We start from the raw sequence: 19,324 nt of genomic DNA, 5'->3' as shown, positions 1-19,324 counted from the left end.
CACTGTCATGGGGCACTGCTTACCTTTCAAAAGAGGAAGACTGCACTGCCGAGTTGTCAGGGAACCTGCCCCTCTCCCGGTGATCAAAGTCATTAAATCTGTTCTGTTGCCGAGAATAGTCCGATCCATGGCTGAATCGGGCATCTGTATCTAGAGACAACTTTTTGCTTTCATTCCAGTAAGGATCATCTCGCCTTAAAAGAGAAATTTTTGTTCATTTATAAAAGTGACTTTTACAATAAATAAACAATAATCACTTGGACTCATGCACACCAGATGTTAGAACTGTGAACACAAGAAGCTACTTAAACCCAAGATACAATGTGCTTAGCTAGCCATGTGGGCCAGCAAGACCCTTAAATCATGAAAGGTCATATCATGATAGAAGAATTTAAAGAAAAAAAGTGAGAAAACACTTGTCCTTACACCACTAAGTGGGAACAATGTGACGAGGCGCTGGCCGTGCTCTGACTACTGTCTAGAACCTACTGAGAGGTCTTTAGCTTTGGAAAGGCCAGAGGCCCGCTGAGGGCCAAGCGCAGCTCCTCCCTCCACCTAGCTCTCCACACAGTCAACTATGACTCACAGTTTACAGGAGGAAAATTAATGGGAATGAGTACAGACAGGAACACACACACACATCAGAACCCACAATGCAGTCTCTCCAGGTTTATGAGGCCCATTCTTTTTTTATGTATTTGGTATAGGGTCTCACTATGCAGCTCAGACTCACAGCAATTCTATTTTCAGCCTCCCTGGCACTGGGATTACAGGCCTGTGCCACCACGCCTGGTCGCAGTGCACTCAGGGGCAGGGCTGGTTCAGCATGTGGTGTCAGAGATCAGGAGTGAAACCCCACCCCTGGCCCTGCATTTGCCGAAGCAGGTGCTCAGTGCTCTGAGCTATCTTGCTAGCCCAACTTCCACTCTTAAGACCACCTGCAGTACTGATAAAAACTGCAGATGGCCCAAGTTTGAGACCCACTATCAAAATGTACTGTGACTGCACACTTCCAGTCATGACAGAAATTATTTGGCACTCAAGCAAGAAACTGGAAAAGGAAGATTGCTCCTGCGGAACACCCTGCATACCCTGCTGCTGCCAGCCAGGACTTCAACTCCAGGGCAGCAACCTTGAGCCTCCACTTCAGAGGCATCAGTAGCAAGCATAACTGGGAAGGAAGAAAGGAAGCAACTACCTATGGTCTACATCGCGGGGCCGTTTCAGAGAATTCCTCTTTTCTTGTTCATAACGAAGCTGCTGCTGCTGCCTCCTGAGTTCCTCTCGTTCTCGAGCAATCCTTTCAGCTTCCTTCCGCCGCTCCTTCAGGCACAGAAGGAAGAACACCAACCAATACAAAATGAAGAGGAAAGGTAAGCAACATGCAACCAGCGTTAAGCAGTCACAAGTCACTAAGAAACCAGCCTAGGCAAGCACCAGGCCAAGGAGTGCTTGGGACAAGTGGCTTTCATTTCAACCATCTAGGCTGCAGGCAGACATTGTTCTGTCCGCATTATTAAAGAGTAGGGGCTGGGTGCTGAGAGCAGCCAAATACTGGGGAAGGTCAGGTTTCATCTAATCACTTGACTTCATGAAAGCATCTGAAGAGAATTAGAAATAGAATTCTCAATATTTACTAGGAGTGAGTGCCCTAAACACTGGGTTGCAACCAGGCAAGAGAGGCTTTCTTTCCTTCCAGCCTTGAGCAGTCATCCCACTACAGTATGTAAGGAAGACTTACATCCTAGACGGACGCAGTGAGCCTCGGCTTCGGCTACTCTGTGCCCAGTCCTGTGCTCAGCTGCTCAGCTGCCATTACGCCGCACAGCTGGAGTCGTTACCTCTTTACTTGAGCAAATCACTCACTGTTAGATGTATTTCTAACTAGTGTCCAAGTCACTATTATCTTTTGGGGACCCATAAAAACTCATTAGCTCAATTCATTCTATAGAAGCTTTACACAAGTAAAGCAAATTTCAGGACAAAGTCATAAGGTTTGAAAAAGGTGAGTTATTTAAGATGAAAAGATTTTCTGACTGCACCTGTTCAATACGAATGCGTTCCCTTTCCAAGCGTTCGCGTTCCATCCTCTCTCTCTCTAGTTTCTGCCTTTCAATTTCTAGGCGCTCTCTCTCTCTCTGTAAGCGTTCCCGTTCTTCCCGTTCACGAATTATTCTAAATCGTTCTCGCTCTCGACGCTCTCTTTCTGCAATCTCTCTTCGTCTAACAAAAATCAGTATTTAGAAATGCTTAAATTATGCTAGCAATGTGTGAAAGAGAAGAACTTTTGAATTTAATTATTCCTTGAGGTTGGCAATTTTAAACTTCAACTTAATCTCTACAGCTTTAATATAATTGGAAAGAATTCAAAAAAAGACTTGAAACAGACTCTAATACTGTCACTATTTATAAGACTACAACTAAACAGCTACATCGTTATAGTTGTTGGCTTTAAAATGATTCCTGTTTAAACAAAATGCCCACTATAACAGCACATTAATTGACATGTTAAGAATATATTCTACATATGTGAATTTATAAAGATGTATCTTCTAATTAACTATTTTGGACAGAAAAGTTTTCAGCATGTAACTTTTTCTTACATCTCCTTAAATACAACATACTTTACTCTGATGGTCTGGGATTACAACTATAAACAATAAACGCTATACAACACAATGCCTTAGAGGGCTCTTCTGGAGCTCTCTGGCTCCTGCTCCTGGTAATGTTTTCAATCAGGGCTCATTCTGATGCTTATTGAACTGAATTACAGTTACATCTTTCTCATTGCTTCCTCGTGTCCTGACTCACAGAAGGTACTTTTTTATCAGTGTCTTCCTCTAGCAGCCCAGGGGTTCTCAACAGCTGAGTGTGACTTCCACAGCAACTACTGTGGCATTTTAATCATAAAAAAGACCCCAAGGCCAGAGGATGTGGCACAAAAGGCCAGGTGTGGTAGCATATGCCTTAATTCTAGCACCTGGGAGGCCAAGGTGGTGTTCAAGGCCATCCTGGGATACACATGGAGTTTAAGGACAGCCTGGACTGCATAGTGAAACCTTGTTTCATTATTAAACCTTTTAATCGGAAAGATTAAAAAAAAAAAAAAAAAATGAAGCTCTTACTAGTATTTGATGGCTAGGGACCAAAGACTCTTCGGTAACTTAGGAAACAATTCAGGGCAGTCCCACACAGCAAAGATTATCCAACATGCCTTGTAATTTTAAAATGTCACAGTTGACATTCATGTTACTTAAAAAAAAAAACTAAAAAGCAAAAATCAGGCCCTAGAACTTAACTCCATCCTAAAAAAATGCTAATGGTGGCACATGCTTGCACTGCCACATACTTGAGAGGCAGAGGCAGGAGAATCACAACCTAAAGGCTACGCCTGCCAACTCAGCAGGACTCTTAAAAAAAAGTGTGTGTGTGTGTGTGTGTGTGTGTGTGTGTGTGTAAAATACAACTCAAGGGTTTGGGTTCAAACTCAGTAAAAACAACAGAAAGGTATGTGTATGCAAGCTAGGCTGGTCTGCTTTGAAGAAGATGTCTAGCACTGCAAAGCACACAGACAAACAGCACTTTCATGTTTGACTCACCAGTGTAACAGACCAGTGTCAGTCTGGGTTTGTGCTTTTCACATTCTCAGTGAATCTAAAATGGCACAAACACTAAGGACTTCATTAAATCTTTTATAGGTAAAATCTCACCCAAACATTCATCTCTGGAGTATGTATTTTATGATACATTACTTTCACTTCTTGATGTTATAATTCAGTCATATCAGTTTTCCGGAAATTCTCTGTGAAAGTATGCTACATGTCAATTTCATTTCAGGAGAGTAAAAAAGGCACTGCAGCTCTCTTACTTAAAAGGCCAGCGGGAAAAGCCAAAAGAAGACACAAAAAAACAAGAGCAGCAGGCTAGATACAATGCTGTTCAAGGATGGTTGGTCCCAGCTGGGGGGCGGGGGGGAAGACCCCCACTTAAGGGCCGGGCATGCAGCTCAGCAGCACAGCACCTGCCTGGCAAGCTCAAGGTCCTGAGTTTGACTCACAGTAGGGGGGAAAAAAGGTTCTTTAGGCTCAAGAGCACAAAATCTAGCCTGGACAACACTGAGTGGGACCCACACTCATGAGGTCAGCACAGCGGGTACTGTATAAAGGTAGGGTGTAGGTTTTAAGCAGGATTATTTCCTTTGGCTAAATTTGTACAATAATGCTTTTATCTAAGTTGCTAAAAATACCTCTCTTTGGTAGAGATCCTTGAAATTTTGCAAGCGGACTAGATGGTTAACATTTAGAAAAATATACTATAAAACATTCACAAGGGCATTTTGAACAACAAAAAATTTATGTATCTGAAGGTAAAATGCAACTCATGATCAGTTGAGAGTCTATCACTAAAGATGGAAATATTCTGGATTTTTTGTTTTCTTTTCAGAGAATGCTTGAGGGTTAAGAGTTTGAATAAATGAAGCTCACAAAGCAAATTTTTCCTTCATTTGGGCACTGATCCGGAGAACATATTATTTGCTAAATTTGTTAAAATTTCAACACAGGATCTAAACACTGGAGCTTAATTTGCCAGTCAAGCGCTTACCCTACTGAGCCATCTCCTCCCCGGCCCCTGGAGCTTAATTCGAACTAACTCAGAATCGGGTTTTTCCTTTAAGGTCATGTTTGCATGGCAGTGCTGTGGATTAGAGGAAGGAGCACTGGATTTGCAGTCCAATGACTCAGACGCGAGTTCAACTGCCACTCGCTGGCTGTGGCCCTGGGACAGACACTCCGCCTCTGGCCTCATTTGTGCTGAATGCTGAGGTCAGCGGCATCCCAGAACTGTGGGCTGGAGGTGACAGAAGCAGGCTGTTAAGAGGTAAAGTGCTGTGCAACTTAAAGTCATACACTGGGAAGGGACAGCAGGCTTCTGTGGTTGACACTAGTACAATGTACCTCCATTTAAAGACACTATAAAACAAAGGCTCTTCTTACCTCCGAAGTTCCATTGCTCGCCGCAGCCTTTCAAAACGAACTAGATGTTCTCTCAATCTCTGTTCCTTCATCTTCTCAAAAGGCAAGATCTCCTTCCTCCTGTGGTCCTTGTCTCTCTTCCTGTCCAGGCTCGCCCGCTCGGGTTCCTTACTCCTCCCGTGGATCTACAAGAACACAGTGAGAGCAGCAGAAGCAAGTGAGTCTCATCAAGAAGCTCAAGTCACTACTGCACCCCTTTCCTTATGGTACAGGAGGGAAGAACAGTCAGGAGACAGAAGAGCCGTCTTTGCCCAGAGACGCGTCACGGATCATCCTCACCACTCACTTTCTCATGCCTGCCTCTTCTCGAAGGCCTGCAATGATCTCCCTTAGTTTGGTCTAGTATTACCATATGTCCTGGACTCTTAGAACCTGAAAGAGAGAAAAAATACACCAAGGAATGTCTACAAAAATTATTTTGGTGAAAAATACTTTCTTATCCAGATATTCAAAACAATAGGAAATTAAAAATCTATTTATTCTGAGTTTAAAAGAATTTAACCTGCTAATATAAATATTCCCAATAACTATCAGAAGATCTTAACTCAAAACTACCCACCAACGACCACTTCAGGTCAGGTGAGAGCTGAGGTTCTCAGAGCAGGCGGTGAAGCAGCTTTCCTGCCAGCACCCGCTCATTTCTCAAGAGTAGAGGAGGAGCACAGTGAGGCCCTCTGTACTCTGGGCAGAGCGCGGACTCCTACAGCTGAGCAGTCACAGGGATGTACAGGATCAGTGTTCCCCACCAACACAAAAAGGCTGGGCCTGGTAGCACATGCCTACACATGGGAGGCTGAGGCAGGAAGATTGTTTCAAGTTTATGGCCAGCATAAACTGCAAAGTGAGAGCCCATCTTAAAAAGACAAAAATAAAAATTTATATAAACAAAGTTGAGGAGTACATTAGAAAGTGGTTGGCATTAGTTCAATCCCCAGTACAAAAAAAAGGGGGGGGGGTATGGAGTGAGAAGAAAGACACAGCATACTTATTCGTTTTTTTTCTTCAGTTTTTTTAATCAATTCTGAAGTCTGGCCGCTTGTTCCGCTGTCAATCTTCTCTTCTTTACCTTCCATTTTCTTATTATCCTTGCTTTCTTTTTTCTCAGATTTTTCGGATAACCTTTTCTCTTCTTTCTTGACAGAGGTTTGTGTCCTGACCGTATCAGCCCAGACAGGAAAACAGACTGAGAACTATTTCGTTAGGGCACCACACAGTCTTAGCTGCTTATTTAAAAAAAATTCTTCTAGCAACTCCCCAAAATTAAAATAAATAAATCCTTACTTGCTACTTCTATCACTCATATTTTTTTTATCTCCAGAACTTCTTGAACTACTCTTTTCATCATTTTCTTTCTTCATTTCTTTCTTAGATGGATCACCTTTTACCTAAGAGGTTTAAACCAGAAAATAAAAAAACTGTAAATTTTAAAGTTATGTCTTTCATGATTATAAAAAGTGGGTTGATGGTAGTAAATTCAATAAAGATAAAAAATTAGGGAAATAAATTTTAAAGTGAATTCATAAAAAATCACTCTTTGTCCTACTTCCTTCCTATCAGTTGTTTTTAAATTGAGAATGCATGGCTGGGGAGATAGTTTGGTGGTCTAAGCGCCTGCCTGGCCAAGTACAAGGGCCTGGGTTCAATCCCTGGTATGGCATGCTGTGCCGGTCCCGGAATCCAGGTGAGCCGCACAAGCCCCCAAAACTGGGCATAGTAGTGCTATAATCCCAGTGCTGGAAAGGCTGAGACAGGAGGATCACTACAAGTCTGAGCTACATAGTGAGTCCCTATACCAAATAAATAGAAGATTTCTTTTGGGGGGTGGGGCTGGCTCAGGCTGCCTTAAGGGCAGGTCTGGTAAGGCAAGTGGAGCTGGGGATTGAACTGCGGTATCCTGCAACTGACTGCGTTTAGATGAGCAGGCACTTAAACAACTGAGCTAACCGGCAGGCCCGCAAAAGATTTTCTTTTAATGTTATAAATTAAATAACAATACAGGTTAAATATCTTTCATTTGAACTAACTGGGGACAGGAAAGGCTTCAGGTTTATTTCCACAGCCTCCACTGGAGGGCATCCTTAATTGGAAAATGTAAATTTGAAATGCTTCAAAGTTTAAAATGTTTTGAACACTACTGACACGCAGAATGCTTCGGATTCTGGCTTTGGTGTAGTGGCAATGCCTATAATCCCATCATCTGGGCGGCCAAGGCAGGCGATCACCACAAGTCTAAGGATAGCCTCAACTCCTTAGTGACTTAAGGACAGTAAAAACTACATGGTAAGACTGTCTCAAAAGATAGAGGTGTGTAGCTCGGTGGCTCAGCTCCTGTCTGACCTGACAAACTCAAGGTCCTGACCTCACATCTGGTACCCCCCCAAAAAAATCCAAATTCTAGATTTTGGCCAGGTGTGGTGGTGCATGACTATAATCTTAGTACCCTAGAAGTTGAGTTAGAAGCATTGCTGTGAATTTGAGGCTAGCCTGGACTACACAGTGAGACCCAGACTCTAAAAAAAACCAAAAATGTTTCTGATTTTAGATTATCAGATTAGGGATGCTCGACCTATATCTGCCACCACCTCAGCCTCTCTGCTCTAAAAGGTAAGGCAGGCCTACTTTCTCCACGGAAATGAGCTGTCCATGCAGTTCGGTGCGATGGAGATGTGCGATGCATCGGGACACCTCTGTGCTCGAAGACATAGTGACGATGCCATAGCATTTTGCCCCAGGACTCCGTGCATTTGTAACCACCTTGGCACTTAGCACCTAGTAAAGTGAGAATGGACTTTAGAAAGTTGTCTAGCTTTACAACTATACTCATTTGTAAACATAAAACTTTAGAACTTACGCTATTAAAAAAGAAGACATAAGACATTCATGTAAGTATGATTCCTTCCTTCCTTCCTTTCTGGTACTGGGAATTGAACTCAGGATCTCACGCTTGCTAGGCAGGCACTGTCCCGCTGAGCTACAGTCTAGCCCATTATTTCATACTCTTGTAATCATCATCTACCTGGCCAATATGAACTGAGTAAGTATTCAAGGTGGTAACCTAACAAGTCACAAACCAATTTAGGATGGGTGTGATGATGCACACCTGTAATAGCAGCGCTTGGGAGGCTGAAGTAAGAGGATTGTTCTGAGTTTTTAGGCCAGCATGGGCTACATAGTGAGTTCCATGCCAGCCTGAACTGTAACACGAGAACCTATCTCAAAAAAAGCACACCACAGAACCTGAAAGGCAACATTTTCCATCTAATGCTTTCAAAACTGTTTCATCAACATAAAAGTAACAAACACTTTCACTTCATAGGCTGGCTGGCTAAGAGAGCAGCAGGGACACATGAAGGAGGACAGTGAGAGCAACAGTCCATGCCCACACAGCCGAGATCCGGGGCGTAAACAAGGAACCTCGTTTACTGACGGTGTGCGTGACCAGCAATCATCAAATTTTATCTCAACTCAGGAAATGCTGATGTGTCCCACAGCAACTGAAGTGTAAAAAAAAAAAAATCTTGTCTTAATTTTTTTAACTATTAAGAATTATATATATATATATCAGCTGATCACTGCACTTCTCAGTGTGCCACATCTGATACAAGCTTTTACAAGAGCGTTTACTGCAGGATTAATTCACTTTCATTTTTTATTAAATATCATATTAAGTACAAAGTATTCAGAGTCCTAAGAAGTACAGACCAGCTGCAGGCCACAGCAGCAATTCTCCACTGAGTATTTTTTACTACTCCTTTCTTTTTTATGTCTCCCCTTAAATGCCAGAGAAATGTTTCCTGCTAAGTGAGGCAGAGTAAAACCTCCCCTTTCTCTCAGAATACCTGGCACTTTTCTCCCTAGCATTCATTAGTTTTGATTATCCAAACAAACAAACACATGCACGCATCCCTACCCTCTTTAATACTGTTTATCTCCATAACAGGGATTGGTTGTTTCTGTACAGTTTATACACCCGATTGCCTAAACTAGTCTACTTGTATTTTCTTTTCTTTTTTTCTTTCTTTTTTCTATTTTAGGGAAGAGTCTACATGGTGTTCAGAGTCTCACAGTGATCTGCCTGTTTACAGCGTCCTAAGAGCTGGGAGTAGAGGCACATGCCACCATGCCCAGTCTTTACTTGTATTTTCCAAAGGACCAAACCAACCTTAAGAATGTGTCAAACCAACCAACCAACAAACAGCAACAAAAAAACCTAAATCCTTAGCTACAATGGGTTTAAGTGTGGAATACAAAGACACACCCCCATCCCAAACAAGAGTAAGTGTGAACCGCCTTTCAGCTTTAGCCCTGACCCTTAACTATCTTCCCTAGGAATTCAGTAATTATCACTCTAAACACTCCTAAGGACACAAAAAGTAAACCTACTTACATAGTATTGTTTTGAATACAAACTGTTTCAACTGCAGACATCAGAAAGATGCATAAAGTGCAGAGAATGTACCTTCCCATATTTGCCGAAGAGGTTCTTCAAATCAGCAGCTTTGGTATTAGAAGAAAGTCCGCTAACCCAGATATTTTTAGTTGAGCCTCCACTGCTACCACTAGTACTACTTGTACTTCCTGGAACAGATGTAATATCAGACAGTTCAGTATCTTAATCAGAAAGTTTTCTGCAAAATTATAAAAACAGTGTTCTTTCAAACTCTGAAATTCTTTCAGTTTTGATAACGTGACCTTACTACACTGGAAATCTTATGAAGAATGTGCTACTAAAATCAAACTAATATACAATGTGACTACTGAGAAAATAAACGTGAGAGTTTACATACTTCCAACTACATGAGCTGCAAGACAGTACTTTTCTGTTTTTTTTTTTTTTTTTCTTTTAATGTATTTGGTTCAAGGTTTCACTACCCAGCTCCCATTCAGTTTTCAGCCTCCCCAGCATCGGGATTACAGGCGTGCACTACCACCTCCATCTCAATGGTCAGCCCAGTGTGCCCAGGGGCAGGACCTGCGCACCATGTGTTACTGGGGATTGAGTCCCGGTCCGTGCGCTTGCCTAAGCAGGTGCTTAGCTGCTGAGCTATCTCACTGGTCCAGTACTTTTCTATTCTTAAGAAGGCCATTCACCAAATGATCTGTTTCATCGTATAAAATGTTAACCAAAAGTCTATGTATATACTTGTATCTCCAGTAAAATTTGCACCTAGGTAACTTATCAAATTATAGAAAATACTTCTCTTTTTTTTTTTTTTTTCGGAACCGGGGATTGAACTCAGGCCCCTGCGCTTGCCAGGCAAGCACTTATTCTACTGAGCTAACTCCCTGGCCCCTAGAAAATACTTTTGAATGACAGAAAAGTAAGTATGATTTAACCAAGAGTACTAAGTTACTAAATTTAAAGAATAAGGGGCTGGGGAGATAGCTCAGTGGACTAAGCACTTCCTTGGAATGGGAAGGGCCTAAATTCAATCCCCGGTTCTGCAAAAATAAAAACAAAAAAGCGGGCTGGTGAGATGGCTCAGTGGTCTAAGGCACCTACTTGGAACAAGCTTGGCAAAGCACAAAGCACAGGGACCGCGGTTCGATCCCCCAGCACCACATGCCAGCCAGCCCCGCCCCCTGGTGGGCTGAGCTGGCCACACACACACACTAAATAAATAAATAATTAATTTTTAAAAATTAATAAAATAAAATTTAAAAAAACCTCCCCCTACATTTAAAGAATAAAATTTTATAAGATTTTGTATGTTACTCATTAATTCAAACTGTAAGGAATGTGAATTTAACTGTCAGTTACTATATTAGGTCACCATAATTTCCAACTATTAAAAGCATAAACAGATACACTGAACTATAAAAATGAATACTATCCTTCTTCAGACATTCAAGAGGTGTTTAGGACTCTCCAGACCTGACTGGTGTATTTCCCTGCTACAGCTTCAGTGTGTGCATAGGTTGAAGAAGCTGCATCATTCCTGGGCATGAGATAACCAGATTCTGCCATAGCAAAAGGCATCAAATATTGCCATCTTGATACTTAACAATAATGTAAAATAATTTTCCTACATAAGAAAAGCCACCAACTAAAAATGAAGTAAAAATACAAGGTAAATTCTTTAGCATCAAAATATTATTTACTAGGTTTATTGACAAAATAAACTAATTTAAAGACTAAAGATAAAGTAAAACAAAATGTTAGAAACTGGTTTTTCTACTTTTTACCACTACACCCACAAATGTCCACAGACTATTTATTATACATATCTCCTGCTCGGGTCAGGGAAGCAAAGAGGTCATGCGCTTACAAACTACCCGCACTAACCAGGTTTCTGAAATTATAATCTAAAAAAACAAAGCATCCTCCAGTATGTGATAAACTGCTTAGTACATAATAAATTTCTCTAGCAAATGGGCTGTTAACATCTTCATACCAATTTACAAAGCAAAAGATGATTTAATCAGAGTTTGCTGCAATCTAACTCTACAAAGTAGTAACAAAGACCATCCATAATTTTCAATCTGTAAAACCACCAGGACCAAATGTCAAAGGTAATCAAGCAACTACCCCTTTCTAGTGACAGTAGGTAACATAATCACTGAAATAAACAGGAAAAATATCCATTACCTTTGTCATCTTTAGATGATGTCTTGCTGTCTTTAGATTCCTTTGAAGAGCTAAAGAGGCAAATCACCAGAAGAAAATTGAAAACAAAAAAACAAAAACCGAACAGCTTGATGTTGACTATATTGCAAAGTAGCACTCTTAATACAAATTAACAATTCCAAAAGCCCAGATTAGTTTATTTGACCAAATGACTCCCTTAGGATTCTTGCACTGTTATTTTCCCCAAGATGCCTGAAGATCTAGATTTTCTGACAATTCTATTCAGTGGATATATGGCCATCTTCTCCAGATTTCAGGACTGGGACTTGCTTCATTTTGTGTTCTTAGAACTGATAGTTGTTCATTAACCATCATCACAAGGATTTTAAAAAATAAAACACAAAAAATTGTCAATTGGGAAAAAAAAGAACAAATATATGCTGAAATTTTGACAAAACAATCAGGACACACTGCATATTATGAAGATCTTGAATTTTTAAAACAGTAACTTATGACGGTCAAAAATATTACAGGCAGGATCATAAGATACTAAATACTGTACATGGTCTTGAAGCCACCCCCTTAATGTAGAGTGATCTTATTGAATGCTGGAATTCAGTATCGTAAAGAACTGACATAGAAAAACAAACCTCTTTGCTTGACCAGAGGCCCCAGTAGACGAGGGCCCTTTCTTCAAAGTATCCTTTTCTTTGTCTCCAGATTCTGCTTTCTTAGAACCTTCTCTGGCTTCCTTCTCGACAGGATCGCCCTTCACGCAGTCTTCCTTCTTACCATCTTTATGGTTCACATTCATCTCATAATCCTTGGTTTCCTTCTCCGGGCTCTGTGCAACGGCGTCCTGCCCATCTTTTGGCTTACTTGCTTCAGAATCTGTAATTTTCACATTTTTACCTGTTTCTAGGAGATCATCACCATCAAAATCCAGAGTGATGGCATCTTCAGCCTGGATTGTGACCGAGATGTTGTCATCCTCTGCTTCTTTCACAGGCGCATTAGCTTCCATCTCTTCGGGAGCTGTGTGACCAGCTTCAGCTAGGTGCCCTTCTGAAGGAAGAGGTTTAGATACTTCTTGTGTACCATCACCAGAACCTGCTATATCTAAGAGGATTTAACAGGAATAAATATGGCAAAACAAGAAGTTTAAACAATTTCATACTCATATGCTAGAATAGGACCTAGAAAATATAAAGCCAGTTATTAGCACCGGTGGAAGATGGGGGGAAACACAAGGGCAATAACTACCACCAACAATCCTTTACCCAGGGCCACTTAATCTTCATGGGAAAAATGATCTCTACATACAAACATCAGACAACAACAGTGAGGAAAACAGTTCCGTCCTGAAGATAGCATTTCTGGTAATGAGTGAGTGGTACGTGGACGATTTTTATCCTCCATGGGATGCAGATGCGTTGTACAACCCTTGCGGCATTCAAAGCTCCCAGTCACTTCCTAGACGATCCCCAGAGGAGGGAGTCATGTCTTCACACTTTCTAGGGACCCATCTTTTTCTTTCTTCGACTCCTGGGAAGTCCAGAATGGCATGGAAAACTGCAACCGAAGGCTCTGAAGATGCTCCTGCTCCACAGTGCCCATGAACTTGGGCATTTCTAGTCTTCCTCCTGTCCAGTCAGTTGACAGTTGCCATTTGCAAAGATGCTTTGTGTTCCCACAGAGTTGAGAGGCCTGTCGGGCACGTGAGGTGTGCAGTCCGCAGCTTCATGTCACGCAGTGTTGAGGTTGGGCATTTCCTCTGGTCCTTTCCAGTCTAACGGGGGGCGTTTCTGGGACCTGTGCTCAAGAACTCAACCTCGCACTGACCACGTCTTGCTGTCCTTGCAGGTGTGATGGCAGAGCTGGTCTCCAACCCTACCCTGCCGGCAGCTGAGTGGCAAGTTCCTCAAAGCAGCGAACCCGAGTCAGCGTCCGGTAGCTCAATATGTTTAGGACTGGCTGCTTGGGAGCCACATGGTAGGCTCCAGTAAGCACGTATAAGTTACTGCAGTGCCCATCTACGGACTGGGTCCACTTACCGTATGCACTACATGACTTTGACAATAAAATTTCAAAATCGCATGTTCACTACAGTAACTGATATGTACTATTCAGTTAGAGTATATGTGCTCAAGAGGAAATTAAAATCAATTAAAAAATAAACCAAGATGCTAACTTAGTTCACTAAATTGGTATATTTGAAAAATAAACTCATTTTAAAATAAGGAACGCTTGATAGTCACATAATTTACTTTTTAAGTCAGCAATTTTTATACTCTACTTAGCATCAAACATACCTTTTTCATTTTCCTCTTCCTCACCATCCTGAAATTCAAAGAATAATCAAATGTAAAATAAATTTGTGTGAAACTAAACTTTACTAATACCAGTAAACTTAAACTGCCAGATAAGTTAATATGATCAGGATACCTATCACTAACCAACAGGACGTTCTAATGGATTAGAAAAACAGCACAAGCCTGCAGGACACAATCCTCGAGAAGAACGGGCAAGAGTATCAACAACCACAGTAACAAACAGATGGAACAGTTTCACTACTCAAAACTAGTTCACAGATTCAAATCTTGCTCATATCAAGAGTTACCAATAAAAAGGACTGACCTGTTTGTCATTCAATTCACAGGTGCCCTTAGCATGTATTAATCAGAAATATATCAGGAAAGTATAACCTGTAGACATACACTTTCAAGGGTTTGAGTATACATGAATAAAACAACAAAGCCGGGTACAGTGGTGCAGGCCTGTAATCCTGGCACTCAGGAGGCTGAGGCAAGAGGCCTGCCACAAGGCCAGCCTAAACAACAGAGATCTCACCTCAAAATAAATAAACCAAAACAACAATAAATCTTCCTTCTTAAGCATGTCAGAGAGAACAACAACTACTAGAACAGTCAGTTTCAAAATATTCAAATTTTCCTTTATTTTGAAGTAGGATCTTGCTACATAGTTCAAGAAGGCCTTAAACTCACTATGCAGCCCAGGCTGAGCTTCAACTGATAGCAATTCCCCTCGCCTCAGCTTCCCAGGTGCTATGATTACAGATGTGCGTCACCATGCCCAGCTAATTACTCATTCTTTTTAACTGCTCAAAATGAATCCAGTTATTATACACTGGTAGCCCCCCAATTTAAAAATGATATTTATACTACCTGTAAAAAAGTCATTTAAAAATTATTTGAATTTTAATATATTCGAGGGCCAGCAAGATAGCTCAGCAGACTACGCGCCTGCTGAGGCAAGCACAGGGAGCAGACGGGGTTTAATCCTTGGCACCACATGCCAAGGGGCCCCTGGGCGCTGAGCTGCAACAAGAGTGGGCGTGGCGGTGCAGGCCTGTAGTCCCAGTGCTGGCGAAGCTGAAAACAGGAGGATCACTCCGAGGCTGATCTGCATAGTGAGACCCTGCACCATATACATTTTTTTTTTTAAAGTGTGTTTACACACACACACACACACACACACACACACACACACACACACACATATTAACTGGGAACAGGAGTATCACAATGGGTGAACATTTTTTCTGTATTATGAAAATATTGCAAAACTCACACAACTATTTTAAGACATATTCCCAATTTCCAAAATGACACCATAAAGAAAAATAAAGGAGGCCGCGGAGATGGCTCAGTAGAATAAGCGCTTCCCTGGCAAGTGCAAGGGCCTGAGTTCAATCCCCGGTTCCGGGGGAAAAAAAAAGAAAAAGAAAGCAACATGTGCTAAACTGGGAAGTTTTTGGGGGGGAGGGTTACAAGGAATCAAACTCAGGGCTTTGTGCTTGCCAGGCAGATGCCAGGCTGCACACACTACAATGTTAAAAAAAACTGACAGAATGTCTGAGGTTGGGCCGGGGAGATGGCTCAGTGGAATAAGCGCTTCCTTGGCAAGCGCAAGGGCCTGAGTTCAATCCCCGGTTCCGAAGGAAAAAAAAAAAAAAAGTTCTGAGCTTCTCTCTTTGGGTGAATCTGGGGGTTGAATCAAGAGCCTTGTACATGCTAAGCAAGTACTCTGCCACTAAACTACATCCTTAGCTTTTAAATTTCCAAAAATGGTTATTATTTGGAAGCCTATGTAGTCCAGGCAGGTGTTAATCTCAACTATGTTGCCCAGGATAGCCTGTGATGCTTCAGCCTCCTGAATGCTGGGACAGGTATGTGTTACCATACTGCAGGGCATAACTATAACTTTCAAATACAAACCTTAATTAACATTTCATTAGTACTTAATTCTAATTTTTTTTTATATATTTAGTACAGGATCTCACTACTACATCGGAGTCGTTGTGATCCCCGTTTTCAGACTCCCAAGCACTGGGATTACAGGAATGCACCATCACACCCAGTCTCAATGGCCATCTCAGCACGGCCCAGGGATGGAGCCAGCACAGCATGTCAGGGATCAAGCCCCAGTCCCATAAACAGGAGCTTTAGTCCTCTGAGCTATCTGGCTGGCCCTTATAATTTTCTTAATTATAATTTTCAAATGGAACCTGAGTTAGGCATAGTGAACCACACCTGTATTCCCAACACTTTGGAGTGCTGAAGCAGTTCAAGACCATCCTGGGCTACATAAACAGACCCTGTCTCGAGAAGCCAAAAACAAACAAAACAAAAATAAAAACTGAGCAGCAGCAGCAGCAGCAGCAGCAGCAGCTTTAGGTCAGGTGGTATGGACCACCACATACAAAGGGCTGGTTAGGGCACAGCCTGCACAGCCTTGGCCAGGACGTGGCAGACGTCTCTCCCCAGCTGCCAGCACTGCTGATGCTACCGCTCCACAGGGCACTGGCAGCGCCACCCTCGAGGATCAGCACACCAGAGAGACAGCAAGAAGATGCATGTGAGTGATGCTGTACATGCATGTCAGCCTGTGACATGCTATCACAGATGGCCTGAAACTTACAGTCATTCTCCTGCCTCTAGAGTGCCAGGATTATAGGCGTGTGTCACCACACCCATCCTGGAAATTATTTTAATTTTTAAAACATTTGGATTGTTTGTTTCTAAGACAGGGTCTCACTCTGCAGTTCACAATGGCCTTAAACTTGAAACAATCCTCTTGACTTTGCCTCCTCAGTGCTGGGATTATAAATGTGCACTACCATGCTCATCCTGGAATTTCTTAACTTTTAAGTATTTATGTATCAGAATCTTTTTCTTTTTTTATAAAATTTCTTAATAAACAGCTGTACTTCAAATTTTTTTAGTACCAGGAGTTGAACTCAGGACCTTGTGCTTACTTACCAATGCCAAGCAGTTCTGCGCCACTGAGCTACATCCCTGGCCATTGTACTCAAAACATTTAATTACACTTCTAATTTACCACACTTGAAAAGGAAAGCACACTTTTTGGTGCCAGGGATTGAACTCAGGACCTCATGTTTGCCAGGCACATGCTCATGCCACTGAGCCATCTCTGGGCCCTAAGCACACTTTTATTTACGTGGAACAGAGGGGTAGTGGCAGGTAGAGAAAGGGAAGTTACACTTAAATTCTGGATACCTTTTTCTTTCAAATTCTTAGTATTTATCTTGAAAGGTTAAATAAATGGGGACAATCTAATGCTTGCTTATAAGCAGAATTTTATCTGTGTGTGGGGGGGTACTGGGAATTGAGACAAACAGAATTTTAACTGTAGTTTACTCTCGCTTAATTTGCCTGTGATTCTAACAGCACCTTACTTCAACACCTTAGTCTTAAGAGAATGTCTAAATGATCTGCTATTTGAAAAGTTAAACTTTTAGAATACTATGAAGTGAAAAAGTGTTTCTGTTGTAGCTCATGCCAATTAAAAATGTTATTTTTAGTAGCTACAGTAACAGGTAAGGCTTGTCTGCACTCAAGAATTTTCTTTTTTTTTTTTTTTTTCATTTTCTTGCCTTCAGGGCAGGTTTGGCTGGCTTGAGTTGTGGGGATCGAACCACAGCAACCTGAGCCTGACTGCTTTGTTGAAGCACCACTTAAACAACTGAGCTACTTTTAAAGGCAGGCCCCCTAGAATTTTTGATATTCATGATTAACTCAATGTCTTTTAAAGCTAACCACTCTACATAGTGGTTACAATTTCCTTACTAAACAGCCTTAAATGCCCACAGGAAAAGGGCCTGAGCTTTCAAGAGATGAAACCCATTACAATGGCAGCAAAAACATGACAACAAGCAGGGTTCAAGGCTTGTAGGAGATGAATCACACTTATACAAGTGCATATTCCTATCACCATGCTGTCTGTGCAGAAAGCACAGTCCGACTAACGGTAAAGAAGTCCTAAATGAGCCCTGAACTCCTTGTAACAGGAAACCAAGAAGTATAAAAAAAGACATCAGGAAGTTTTTTCACTTACATAATATATATGCACAGCTATGCCATCTATTTGAAAATAATTCACCAAACACAGATTCCTTTAAATTAGCAACTTTTGGGCCAGGGACATGGCTCAGTGGAATAAGCACTTCCCTGGCAAGCGCAAGGGCCAGAGTTCAATCCCCGGTTCCGCCAAAAAAAATTAATTAAATAAATTAGCAACTTTTGCTTTTACCTTGAAAAAAAAAGAACATTTCACACATGAAAATGTCTAGGCACTCAAGCTGCTCATCTCTGTAGTGGAATCTCCAAGCTTTAGTCCAAGGCCAATGGACAGTACAAAGCTCCTCCCTGCTTGCCTGCTTTCATTGTAGGCAGGGAGAGCGATAACTACAGAGACACAGAGTCAAGCCGAGAGTACCACCATCCACCTAACCACACACATACTCCCTTCACCGCCTTTCTGCAGGAAGATCTTGTCATACACAACATGTTAGTGCCAAGCAAATCTTTCTCTTGATTTGAACATTTATTTATTGTGTGTGTATGTGTGTGTGGCCAGCTCAGCCCACCAGGGGGCGAGGCTGGCTGGCATGCGGTGCTAGGGGATCGAACCGCGTTCCCTGTGCTTTGCCAAGCTTGCTCCAAGTAGGTGCTTTAGACCACTGAGCCATCTCGCCAGCCCCTCTCTTGATTTGTAATACACAGCATCTGCACTGACAGACTTGGTCTATAAAATAAGACCTGAGCCTTATTTTATAATAAGGCTTTATTTTATAATTTTTGAGCCTTCTACCTGGCAGTGTGTACCTTCAAGTGTCTGCTAAGACAAACTCATTCAGTAAAAGTCGTGGAAAGCACCAATTCCTCTGAGGCTCCACCACTGCAGCACTGTGCACGCACAACAGAACTCAGAACTAACAAAAGCAAGGGCCCGCCAGACAGCTCAGCTGACTAAAGGGCCTGCTTAGGCAGATGCAGGGACCCGGGCTTGATTCCCAGACAGCCTTGCCAGTCCCACCCCCAGGGCTTGCTGAGATGGTGACTGAAACTGGGTGTGGTGGTGCACACCTGGAATCCCAGCTCTTGGGAAGCTGAAAACAGGAGGATCACTACAATTCTGATCTGTGAGTGAGGCCCTGTAGAACCTGTACTATAGACATTTTTAAAAAACAAAAAAAAAGTTTTAGACTGAGCGTGGTGGTGCATACCTGTAATCCCAGTGCTTGGGAGGCTAAAAAACAGAAGGATCATTATAAATCCAATCTGTGTAGTGAGACCCTGTACTAAATACATTAAAAAAAAAAAAAAAAAGAACCAGGAAAGCAACTATGGCTGCATCTACACTGGGAGCCCCTGTACTCAGCCTGTCCTTATCAGAGAAA

General features: G+C 41.9%; 1 protein-coding gene across 1 annotated transcript in view; it reads right to left on the bottom strand.

The window, feature by feature from the left end:
• The window catches only part of Sltm (SAFB like transcription modulator), a 50,344-nt gene that overhangs the window by 6,272 nt on the left and 24,748 nt on the right, over window positions 1–19,324 (bottom strand). Inside the window, exons 6-17 of the mRNA XM_023712471.1 lie at window positions 13,914–13,941; window positions 12,252–12,666; window positions 11,623–11,672; window positions 9,493–9,611; window positions 7,653–7,802; window positions 6,315–6,418; window positions 6,019–6,185; window positions 5,320–5,405; window positions 4,995–5,158; window positions 2,043–2,223; window positions 1,199–1,323; window positions 24–194 (exon numbers count right to left, since the gene is read on the bottom strand). Of these exons, the coding sequence (XP_023568239.1) occupies window positions 24–194; window positions 1,199–1,323; window positions 2,043–2,223; window positions 4,995–5,158; window positions 5,320–5,405; window positions 6,019–6,185; window positions 6,315–6,418; window positions 7,653–7,802; window positions 9,493–9,611; window positions 11,623–11,672; window positions 12,252–12,666; window positions 13,914–13,941 (1,760 nt within the window). The remainder of the gene's footprint in view (window positions 1–23; window positions 195–1,198; window positions 1,324–2,042; window positions 2,224–4,994; window positions 5,159–5,319; window positions 5,406–6,018; window positions 6,186–6,314; window positions 6,419–7,652; window positions 7,803–9,492; window positions 9,612–11,622; window positions 11,673–12,251; window positions 12,667–13,913; window positions 13,942–19,324) is intronic.

The sequence above is a fragment of the Octodon degus genome, unplaced genomic scaffold (genome assembly GCF_000260255.1).
Source record: "Octodon degus isolate 3935 unplaced genomic scaffold, OctDeg1.0 scaffold00026, whole genome shotgun sequence".
NCBI lineage: Eukaryota > Metazoa > Chordata > Mammalia > Rodentia > Octodontidae > Octodon > Octodon degus.
Note: the sequence above shows the minus strand (reverse complement) of the source record. Positions and strands in the feature narration are given on the sequence as shown.